This window comes from Sorex fumeus, unplaced genomic scaffold (assembly GCF_029834395.1).
Source record: "Sorex fumeus unplaced genomic scaffold, SorFum_2.1 ptg000054l, whole genome shotgun sequence".
NCBI lineage: Eukaryota > Metazoa > Chordata > Mammalia > Eulipotyphla > Soricidae > Sorex > Sorex fumeus.
The window spans coordinates 36830845-36843489 of record NW_026606111.1 but is presented as its reverse complement, the minus strand read 5'-3'; the positions used below and the strand labels follow the sequence as shown (position 1 = coordinate 36843489).

The window sequence follows — 12645 nt, the reverse complement described above, 5'->3', positions numbered from 1 at the left end:
CTCTGTATGTCTTTGTCCTGGGAGAGAATCAAGTTTTCCTTGGATACTTGGAAGTTAGGGGGAGGACAGTTATGGTGAGAGGTTGATATTATTGCCCATGCTGGTGGATGTAAAAATAAAATTTGACTAAAACTTTGAATCCATTAAAGGTCATTTAAGCAGGACCTAAGCAGATAGGGTTTGTGGGGTGTGTGTGTGTGTGTGTGTGTGTGTGTGTGTGCGCGCGTGTGCGCACATACGTGTGTGTAGACTGCCTGCATTTTTATCCACTCTCCTAATTGCATTGGTTGTGCTCCCATTTATGAAGTCCCCTCCCCCAACAGCCAAGTCCTATGTACATTGCTCAAATCCAAGTATGATGGCATAAACATGGAGGGGACAGCTTATTGGGTACAGAACTTGGACTTATTTAGAACATCATCCTAAATAATTTTAGAGAAAAATGATTTTAGAAACAGGTGATATCCAGGGGATTGCCCTGCCACAGAGGCAGGGGGGGATGGGGGGATGGGGGTGGGGGGATATTATCCATGGTGGTGGAAAATGGGCACTGGTGGAGGGATGGGTATCTGATCATTGTATAATCAAACCCAAGCACAAAAAATTGTAAATCTACAACTGTATCTCATGGTGTTTCACTAATAAAAAAAAATTTTAAAAAAAGAAATAGGTGATATCTGAAATGCCTGGATGACTGTTAGCTACCTAAAAGTCTGTCTAGTCTTTCCCACCGTGTCCATTTGGAGATCAGTCAGCCATTTCTTATGTGCAAACTGTTCCCTTCTGAAAGGTTTTATGAGTTCAAAAGCTTATTATACTGTTTGCTTTTATGCCTTTTTGTTAAGTTCAGGTTTTTCCTTTAGTAAAGTGCATTTTTTTAACGATCACATCAGTTTTGTGATTCTTGGCTAGAGCAAATTACTGTCATTTTGTCCCCCCATAGCTTCAGGGCATTTTTTTTCTTTCTGGTTGGTCTTTAACCTAATAACGTATTTTGTGTCTACACTAATGGCATCTTGATGATGATAATGGGAGAGTAAGCTCAATTAGGAAACATTAGGAAACATCCAGCTCAGATTCTTTCAGCACGAAAGAATTTCTTAAACTGACAAGGGATTTCACTTTCTTTTTGTTCTTTGCATTAAAAATCCTTTCAAACATATTTCTCAGGTTTACGAAGTTTAACATCTTAAGGTGAACACCCCTTCCTTACCTATTTGCCAGTCCCAGGGCACCTTTAACAGCTCCTTGTGCTCCATTATAGCTCTGGAAATTTAAAAAATAAAAAGTACACTGATCAACAAGATTATATCACAAATGTTAAGGTTCAAGCAGGTTCTGTGCTCAAAGCTCTAACCATTTTCTGAGTGAGTTTTCTCTATGGTAAGGATTTTCAAATTTAAAATGAATAAAAGTTAAAATGCTCAACAAAAATTTAAAATGTAAATAAATTCATCTGTAGAATGTGTTCAAAACAATGTTCTGGGCCTCCTTTTTTTACGGAATCTGGTTTTTATATGAGATTCGGGGGAGGCCCTTGGATGTGCATAAGGTCTTAGGTAATGCCAAGTGCTGTGAGAAACCATTCTTGGAGAGCCACTGCTCTGTAAGAGGATGAGGAGGGGAGGTTGGCACCATACCTCTAGAGCCTCTTTGCTTCCAGTACACTGTCAGGTTATCTCTTTCCTCCAAACACACCTACTGCTATTATTTTGGCAGCAATGTTCCCTGAAGGACTCAGTTTTTTCTAATGGACTGTAACTGACACAAATGTGTGCTAGAGTTTGGGATACGTATTTTTTGAGACAAGAATAATAATCCATAAAATGAGCTATCCATCTATATAATGTTGGTTATAAATAGTTGAATGGGACAATTTCTTTTCATTTCACCAAGCTGAGTACCAAGTTTTGAGCTTTATAATGCCATCCTACTTTTAAAATGAACCCTAATGAAATCTTTCTCTGTCTTTCCATCTCTGTGCTTTCTTTGTTAAAAGCTTTCACCTGTATCTTAGAATAATGAAATTGAAAAATATTTTTGAAACAGATTATATGTGAAAATAAGTTTAAGTTAAGGGCAAGTTGTCCTCCATAAATAACTTCGGACAGTGACACATTACACTGTACCAGTCTGCAGAAAGTGATTTGGTAAAGTTAGAATTACTTGCTTTGTAGAAAAGGATTTGGTGAAATTACACTGGTGATCATATTATTATTCTCTACTTCTTGTAAAGTTTTAACTATGGATTTTATTGATCGGAAGTATGCTTTGTTGAACACTTACTTGCACAGCAATTTCATAGGCACTAGTCAGTGATGCGCTCAAGTGTCAGAATTATTGTGAAATTGTCTGCATTTTATCTTTTTATTTAAAGAAATATGAAATTTCTAAGGATGAATTTGAAATATAGTTCACTCATGTATATGTGTATATGTGGGCAATAAAAGAACATATTTATAAAAGGGTAATTTAACCTATAATTTTTTATTAGTAAGTAGAATATTTGTTTTTAAAAAATACATCAAGAAGGCAGAAAAATAGTACAGTGGGTACAACTTGTACAGAAAGTACAGTTTGCCTTGCATGTAGTCAATTCTAACTTGATCCCCCGCATCCCATATGGTCCCCTGAGTACCATCAGGGTCAGGAGTAATTCCTGAGCACAAAGCCAGGAATAACCTCTAAGTGATGCTGGGTATGGCCCAAATCACCCCCCTCCACAAGAAAACAAATAAAAAAACCCATCAAATCATGTGTTTACACTTAGTTTTTAATTTTCTAAAAAAAATACCCTTGGTTGAATTAGAATAATCAATTACCTCTAATGATTTCCTGTAAATTATCTACAAAGTCCATATTTGTTTTAATCATAATTTGTAATAAACTTGTTAAATTTGGGATAAGTTAACTAATAAAGATAATGAATTTTCAAGATTTTATGGGGAAGGGACAGTAAGAACAAGCACTGAAAATATCTACTTCTGGATTCCTTTTACTCACAATTGAATTCCACTGAAAAATGCACCAAAGAGTCCAATCATTCCCAGGAATTCCACTCGACTGAGGGTTCGGATGATATATTCTTCCCAGACGTTAGAGATCCCATATAGAGTGGCTCCTCCTAACACCAGAAGGTCCCCTACCAACTTATTTTCCCCTAGGAACAAAAACACACAAACAAAAACAGAATAGAGAGACATTAACCATTTTCTAAAGAAAGCCAGGCACCAGCAAGTTGAACTTCTTTTGCCTATTTACATTGTGATGTATATATAAATAAATTCTATGTTTTGACAGCTGAGATTTAGTAATATTCATCCTGGTCTGTATTGTTATTATCTATATTGTTATTATATTATTATTATATTATCTATAATAATTTCTATATTGTTATTATCTATATTGTTCTGGTATAAAAATATTTCTCCATCCAGGGATCAAGAACCTTGGTTTATGTTGGCAATGTGGGAGAATGGTATAGCTACATATCCAAACCAGCATCAACCACGCTGAAAACATAAGATCCAAACTACAACGACCAAAATTTAAAAAGTGCCTGTCATATAGTCAGGCTGATGGGAGTGTGTGTGTGTGTGTGTGTGTGTGTGTGTGTGTGTGTGTGTGTGTTGGGGGTTGAGTGGCAATTTGAGAATACTGGTAGAGGGAAGTTGACACTGATGGTAGGATTGGTGCTAGAACATCACATGCCTAATATTCAACTATCAATAGCTTTGCAAATCATGGTTCTTTCATTAGAAAATACTGTTGCATATATAAAACCAGAAGTTGTTTTTCTGTGGGATAGGTGGGCTAGCCATGGCAGTGCTCAGGGGTCACTCACTCACTGGTGGCATTTGGGGGAACATATGTGGTGTCAGGGATTGAGTTGGAATTGGCCATGTACAAGGTATCCCTGTACTAACCCACACCCAGAAATTATACCTCCTGAAAAAGAGCCAAGTTTCTTCTGGATTTCTCTGCTTCCACAAAGCCCCATGTCTTCTGTACAGGGATGTGTCTATGAATATATGCTAATATGTGGACATGTTACACTTGCAGCAGGGTACTTTCCAACAGCTCAGTGAGCATGGTGTCAAACAAATGGAATGAGTCTCTATTTCCACCCTGTGCTGTATTAGGAGAAAAACGAATATAGACTCAAGAACTTGGGTGAAATGTGTATTTGTTTAGAAATTAAGACTGTTTGCTTGGAAAATAAGAGTGAAAAGAAGATGGACTGAGATTTTTGACACCCCTCGAAGCAAGTAATATAGGACTGAAATATATGTAATTCACTATACACATTTTCCTTGTTCACATTTATATATGGGTTGGAGTGATAGCATAGCGGGTAGAGCGTTTGCCTTGCATGCGGCTGACCCAGGCTTCTATGTTATATCAGCTGTAATACACTGTTTTGGTTAGATAAATTAGAAAAGTCTAGCATTGAACAGCTATGGTGCTGAAAAAGATAGGCTTTAAAATTTTCTCCATATAATTATAGACTTCTTAGATTCAAAAATAAAACTTAGTACAGCCAGGTGTTTGAAAGATGCTACAATGTGGAATTGGGGAGTCTATCAATAAATCTTCCATACTCTCTCCACTCATGAGGAAATGAGTGTGAAAATGAGGAATGAGTGGCAACATCATATTATCTGAAAGTAGTTTTGACCTTAGGTGTTCTCTGAATCATATTGAAGCTATTCACGGGTATCTGGACCACACACCAAGATACACTGGCCTAGACTTTCTGCTTCTTAAGACATCAATAATAACTTGTCTTATGACCCACCTTAACCATCACATTTGTTAACATACACTATCATTTAATTGACTAGAGAGAGGAAAACATCAACAATAACAAAAATATCTACAGAGAAACATCAGGAGTAGGGTATGTTCTGCTTTAGGAGAAATTCATAGTGAATGTTAGCATATATATATATATACATATATAAATTTAGGTCAGTTTTAGTTTATTTTTAGCTTTTTAATATTTTAATAAATGGCCCACTTGTTTACTTCCTAATAGGCAAACCATTACAAAAAATGTGAATTCTGTTAAGAAAGAAGAGCAGAAATCAATAACTGGGGATACCTCACTGGTGAGCTTGATGCTCAAGAAGTTTGTTGATTTTCTGCAGCGTAGATGAGTTGTTTCCTGCTCTGTCTTGAGCAGAGAAACTAGACAGACAAATGCAGCTCTGGGTGGAAGAGTTGCCAGATAAGAATGATATTCTCGGGATGAAACCATAGTACCTAATCTCAAATTGTGAGATTAGGCTATTTATTTGAATTCTTTTTTGTTTCCTGATATATGTCTGCATTTCTCTGAATTTTCCCCTCAGTACAGCTTTTGCTGTCCCATAGGTTCTTATAATTTATGTCCTAATTCTCATTTTTCCTGAGGATCTTATTATTTTTCCTTTGATTTCCTCTTTGACCTCCTGAAGGATTTCTCCATGGCCAGTGCCAATTTGAGGATGGATGCTGTAGAGCAGGTCTGGTAGCCGTGACTCACTCCAGGATGTCTGCTCCCTTCTCCAGCTTCTGGGGCACAATAACTCTTAATTCAGGTAATCGTGTATATATATATATATATATATATATATGTGTGTGTGTGTGTGTGTGTGTATACATACATATATATATTCTTAATTCAGGTAATTGGGTTTTATATATATATTTTTTATATATGTCACTGATTAGTAAATACAGGCAAACTTCTCTGCAATTGAATTTCCTTATTTATTCAATGTTCACATTATTTATTTATTTGGGGGCCACACCCAGCAATGCTACTCTTGGCATAATACTTAGGGTGCACACAGACAGTACATTGTGTGCCAAGGCCTCTGGCACGCAAAACATTTGCTCCAACTCTCTAAGACAGACTATTCTCTCAGTCCTTAAGTTACTTTATTTTATACATTTTGTTTTGCTTCGTTTTTTGGTTTTGGGCCACACCCGGTGATGTTCAGGGGTTATTCCTGGCTCTGCAGTCAGGAATCACTCCTGGCAGTGCTCAGAGGACCATATGGAATGCTGAGGATCAAACTCAATTCTACCATTACCATGTACAAGACAAGTAATAGCTGTATCTGCTCTCTGGCTTCGAGTTTCCTTATTTTAAAAAGATACATTTCTGAAAATAAATTGTTATATGATGTGAAATAATGTAAATAAAATAATATAAAATGTCTAATATGTGCTGTATTATCTAGTATATATTAAATATTCACTAAATGATGGCTAAAGAGAATGAATCAACCAGTCCCTTTAAAGAACCACTTGTCACTTTGGGTTGGGTATTTCTCATTTTGGATTGTATTTGGTTCTATACAATCAAGTTAAAATTGCTTTGCAAGAATTGGTTTCCTTTATTAACGTTTTTTCAAGTTCTAAAAAAACTTGAAATGTTTGGAGGTATATTTGTGTCTCTGTAACATTGGTAGGTAAAAAGGGAACATTACTTAACATTGCTACTTGACACTATATCAAGAAGCAAACAGTAAATTATACTGTTGTAGAAAGCTGAAAGACAACTAATGTGATTTATGAAAATGAATCCATCTCGTTGAAAATTTTTGAGTTTTTAAATGGAACCAATTGCCTTGCTTTTCTGGAACTTGCTGAGTTTTAGCACCAAATCCTACATCTGGGGAAAGCAGATCTGGGACATTTGTTCACTCTAATTTACCATAATAGAACAATTATACATTACTTATAAGAATCACAATTATGGAAAAATAAGTACTAAGTGGTGTAACAGAAAAAATACTGACTGAACTTCACATCTACGTCATACCATTTGCAAGTGTGTCCTTGTACAAGTTTCTTATCTTCCTTGAACTCTGATTCTTTTGGCTTCAAAACAGAGTAAAAAGATTTTCTTTGTAAAGTTTGGAGGATTAAATGAGTAATGCACGGGAAAATGTCTGGGACCTTTGAACACTCGGTAAAATTGTTAGTTTCATTGATCATATTTAATTATCTAGTCCCTTGAAATATTTGCTCTTCCATGGAATAAAGAAAAAAAGAACTCTAATCATAATTGTTGTTTTGGATATTTAACAACTCTAGGGAGAAACTGTAAGACATAATCAATGTGTAATGTTAGAAAGAGGATATTTTGAATAGCAAACATTTCTTTAAAAAGAAAAGCTATTTTATCAAAGTACTGAATAAAATTTTAAGATGGGTTGTCAACATAACATCTGAATCCTCAGGTTTATTTTCCTATAAAGCTTCTTTTATTCTTTAATGTGTCCGTGCAATTAAAATATCTCTTCCTTTAAAAAAAAAAGAAGCTATTTTTATTGAGTCGTATCTTACTAGTCTTTCTTATTTAAAGTAATTAATAATTAATTAATTAATTTAGGGGGTCAGATCACAACTGGCAATGCACAGGGCATATTTCTGGTTCAGGAGTGACCTCTGGTGGATCTCAGGGACTATATGTGAGCCAGGATTTTGAATCAGGGTCACAGCTGAGATGGCTGTACCATAGGCAAATGATTTGTTTGATGGTCTCTTCCAAGAGAATTATGAGTCTCTGGCCATTGATGAGATTATCTGGAGACAGTCAGAGGTGACATGTGGGCATGACTGCCAAGTTGCTGAAAACAGGGGGACCTCGCACTCAGGAGCAGGGCAGGTGAGGCCTCTTCTTGCCCCAAGGGACCCAGCCCAGGAGGCTGAAAACCTGCAGACCTCAACCTCTGCCATGCTCGCAGCCACTTTCCTCACTTTGCACTTTCTGGGGCTCCCTGAGTGAGGCCGAGCCTCATCCATGAGTAAACCTATCCCCGGACATCTCATACCTCACACCACTCATATTCCAAGGTAGCACAGCACACTTGATGGGGTTTAAAGCAGAAGGTAACAAATTTTAGGGGAGAAATACACTTATACATACATTACTATATATCTATATATCTCTCTCTATATATATCACTGTATCACTGTCATCCCGTTATTCGTCAATTTACTCAAGTGGGTGCCAGTAACGTCTCTATTCATCCCAGCCCTGAGATTTCAGCAGCCTCTCCTTACTAGTCTTTCCCAATAATTGGAGGTTCTTTCAGGGTCAGGGGACTGAGACTTGTTATTGTTACTGGTTTTGGCATATCGAATACACCACGGGGAGCTTGCCAGTCTCAATATTACCACACCATATTTGATGGGGTTCAGACAGTAATAAATCTCTATGATTTGTTGTCTACTGTCTGAACCCCATCAAATATGGTATGGTAATTATGGAAAATGGATAGGGAGTGTCTTATGATGTGTTGCGGCCGTGCAGTCCAGAAAGCGGCCTTGAGCATGGCGGCAGTTGGGTAGTGGAGATCAGCTAGTGGGGCTGGGTCCCTTGGGGCGGGGAGGGCTCTCACCCGCCCCTCTCTGGAGCTCCCTGAGTAAAAACAGCCTGGCACAGAGTCCAGTGGCATGGTTATGGATCCTCATTTTATGCTCCTTTCCTGGAGAAGCAGCCTTGAGTTGTATATGCACACAAGGCTCAACCTTTAACAACATGTTAGTGATCTCTTATAGAAGGGCTTAATGACCCCTGGGTGAAATACAACAATCTTTACACACTTTCCTCTAAGGAAAATTTTTTGGAACATTTTCAGCAGTTTATTCATAACAAACAATACAAAATAAGTTATTTCAGTTCTGCCTTAGGGCAGAGGTTGGGGTTCAGAATGCAAACATCCAAATTGTGGTGATGGGAAGGTGTAATGGTGGTGGAATTGGTGTTTCAATATTAAATGTAATCAAATATTGTGAACTATTTTATAAAAATAAAATAATTTTTTTTAAAAAAAAAGACACACGATTTACTTTCTGTACTGTCTCCAGCCCAATACTCTTACTTTCCAATCTTCCCTTTCATAACTACACATTTTCTGAGAAAAAGTTTAAATTCAATGGAGAGGATTGTATTAAGCAACCGTACACACCCCAACATTTACCACATTCTTAGGAGTCATTTCTATTCCTTGTCTCTTCCCCTCCTTATCTTTTCCTCTCCTCCAACAGTTAACAAAGAGATGGTCTGTATTTTTAGGAAAGCCAATAATGCTGTTATAGAGACAATGTACACATTAGGCCCATTGATTTTGACAAAGTTGGAAAAGATATCTCCCTTCAAGTGAACTCAAGCTTCCGACTGTGAGTGATCAGTTGTATTGTGACAAGCACCAAATCAAAACACAAATAATTGAGTTTTCCCATTTTGCATGCTACTCCATTGGTACAGTCTCCAAAGCCACTGGGATCCTCTTTCCACTTCTGTCCACAGTGAGTGAAGTTACTGGTAAAGTTTTTTTTTTTTTAACTAAAAACATTATTTGTGGCACATGTTCTGTGCACTGACATTTATAGTTGTATTTGGAGTACCTAATGTCATCTGAAAGGTTTCCCTCAGAAAGATTTAAAACAAAATGAAGAATTCTTAGATAGTTGATAAAAATAAGCATTCTATCACAGCAGAATTAGAGTAATTGCATCCATAAGATCAAAGTAAATTGGAACAGCCCAATCCCAATCTGCCTGAAGACAGAATTTTAAGAATCCTAAGATAAAGTGAACCAAACAATATGAAAGGATCAAGACAACTATTCTCTTTCCCTATTAAAAATCTCTTTATATGATAGCAACTTTTATTGAGTGTATGCCTGAGTAAAGTCATGGTGGATGCCTGAGTTATTTTATAAAGTTCTGTTGCTGGCAAATTAATGCAACTGAATAAACTTCTGTAAAAGTAAAAGTAAATGAAAAATATTTTATGATGATGTCTACCAAGTTGCAAATTATACTAACCTCAAAACCACAATGATATGCTTTATTTTATTTGTTTTGAGCCACACTCAGTGATACTCAGAGGTTACACTTGGCTCTCCACTCAGGAATCACTCTTGGCTGTGCTGGGAGGACCATTTGTGGTGCTGGGGATCAAACCTGGGTCAGTTGCCATGTGCAAGGCAAACACCCTACCTTCTGTACTATCACTCCAGATCTGATTTTTTCCTTTTTTATATTAGCTTATATAAACTGAAGTTTTAATTGCTACCTTATTTAATGTTTTTATAGAGATAAAATATTTCTAATCATTACACCATAAGATGATCCCTGATATCCTACCTTTGGGTTGCCCTTAAAACATTATACCATGTATATAGATCCCATTAAATTAGCTCTAAAGATACTTTACAATAATAAGCTATAATTTTTGGGGGGTGGGGATTGAGCACATCCAGCTGTACTTAGGAATTACTTTTGGGTGGGTTCTCAGGAGTCACTCCAGGTGGTATTCTGGGGAATACCATGTGGTGCTGGAGGTACCACTCCCACTGATGGTATATGCTCAACCTTTAAATTATCCCCATAGCCAAAATTTTGATTTTTTTAACTGTAGCACTGTCACTGTCCTCCCATTGTTAATCGATTTGCTTGGGCGGGCACCAGTAACGTCTCACAACAAATTGTGAGACTTGTTGTTACTGTTTTTGGCATATTGAATACACCATGGGGAGCTTGCCAGGTTTTGCTGCGTGGGTGAGATACTCTTGGTAGCTTGCCAGGCTCTCTGAAAGGGGTGGAGGAATTGAACCCAGGTTGGCCCTGTGCAAGGCAAACACCCTACCCGCTGTGCTATGGCTCCAGCCACAGGTTTCAAAAGGGATGGTGCTATGGGCCTTAAATAGATTCATAAAAAGATATAAATACCACTTCAGTACATTTTATTTTTATTTTTTATTTTTTATTTTTTTTGCTTTTTGGGGTCACACCCAGTAATGCACAGGGGTTACTCCTGGCTCTGCACTCAGGAATTACTCCTGGCTGTGCTCAGGGGACCATATGGGATGCTGGGAATTGAACCCGGGTCGGGCCGCATGCAAGGCAAACGCCCTACCTGCTGTGCTATCACTCCAGCCCTAGACTTCAGTACATTTTAGATATTTTTCATTGTTTTACAAAATGGCCACTATTGAAGGTCTGTAAAATGAATATAAATGAATTTAAACTAGTTTAAACTCTTTTCCTAAGATTCACATAAAATCCAAGAACGTTTTTTTCTCACAGGATTGATGAATACAACCAAGTAAAATCAGTTCAAGTAAGCATAAAATTATGAGCTTAAATACCCAAATCCATAAAAACAATTGTCTTCCTCGACTATGGGATTCCAGGTGATAGCCAGTATAAATGGTGAGGGTTCAGCAGAGTCTGATAAATACAGGCACATGCTTCTGCTTAGTCTGTGTTTACTCAGCTCAAACGAAGCTGATAATGTGTAACTTAATTGTGACTGAACAACAACTGGTTAATGTTATATTACATAAATATACTGGGATTTATCCAAAGAAACCATCAATATCAGAATCATCATATCCATAAAGCATAAAATTGACCCTTTCATATGATATCTACTGCTATCCCATGGAACAATATTTCCTAGAAAAGGAAAAATAAAATGCATGCATTTCAGTCTGCAGATAGATGTGGGGATTGATTTTGTCACATAAGCAGGGGGGCTGTGAAAGCCAAGGCTGCTCTTTTCTCTTTAAATCTTTAGTTTACAGCAAGAGGCAAGGAACAGAAGCCTGCCCTGGCAGCTGGAATCTCAGGTTCTGATCCTGACCCTCTCAACTCTGTGACCTTGGTTGATGCAGCTGACTTACCTTCATTTGGGATTTCTTTTGTTTCATTTTGTTCTTTGGACCACATCCTGCAGTGCAGGGAGACTACTCCAGGCTCAGTGCTCCAGAGTTGCTCCTAGCAGTGCTCAGGATCATTTGGCACTGGGGGTCAAACCTAGTGCTCCATTATGCAAACCACACACACCAGATCTTTGGGGTGGCTCCCTCAAAGTCCTTGAATGGTCCCATTTCGGCATTCTTATATGTCAAATATAAAGGACCCATGAACATGGACCTTTTAAATTATAAATGCCTATTGTACAACTTAAAGTGAATGTCACTCATTTTAGGTGCTTCTTATAATCTTATCTTATAAGAAATAAATGATCTAATTTTTACAATCATCTAATTTCCTAAAAGGATAGGTTAAAAACAAAAATTACAGAAGATTGGGGTTACTTTCTATTCTGTTCCTGATGTTAACAAAGGGGATCATACTGCTCCAATATCCCACCCCCCAGATTTTTAGCAAATGCATTTGGTGCATTTTAAATCTAAACATTATTTGTCTAGAAGCCATTTTGCATCAGGGTTTCCAGGAGATTCATAAAAAATTGATGATTAAATCTTGAAAATTTAGTTTGGAGATCCACAAACTTTGATACCAGAATTCTTCCCCACAAAACAAATAAACATCGAAAAACATAAATGAGAAGACTAAATTTAGCTCCCCTGGTAAAATCTTCAGTATTTATAATTTAGTTTTCATTCTTGGATTTGTTTTTATTTTTTAGGCCTCACCTGGCTGTGCTCAGGGCTTACTCCTATCTATGAGCTCAGGAATGACTCCTAAAGGTGCTCAGGGGACTTTATAAGGTTCCAGGGATCAAACCCAGGTCTGCCATATGCAAGGCTTTACCTTCTATACTATCTCTCAAGTTCCCTAAATATCTAAGTATTCACTCTTATAGTGTTGTATATCAGTTTTCACCCA

At 37.3% G+C, this 12645-nt stretch overlaps 1 protein-coding gene across 1 annotated transcript in view; it reads right to left on the bottom strand.

The window, feature by feature from the left end:
• SLC35F1 (solute carrier family 35 member F1) overlaps positions 1-12645 on the bottom strand; it is a 532726-nt gene that overhangs the window by 53182 nt on the left and 466899 nt on the right. The window contains exons 5-6 of the mRNA XM_056125018.1: positions 3004-3160; positions 1214-1266 (exon numbers count right to left, since the gene is read on the bottom strand). Of these exons, the coding sequence (XP_055980993.1) occupies positions 1214-1266; positions 3004-3160 (210 nt within the window). The remainder of the gene's footprint in view (positions 1-1213; positions 1267-3003; positions 3161-12645) is intronic.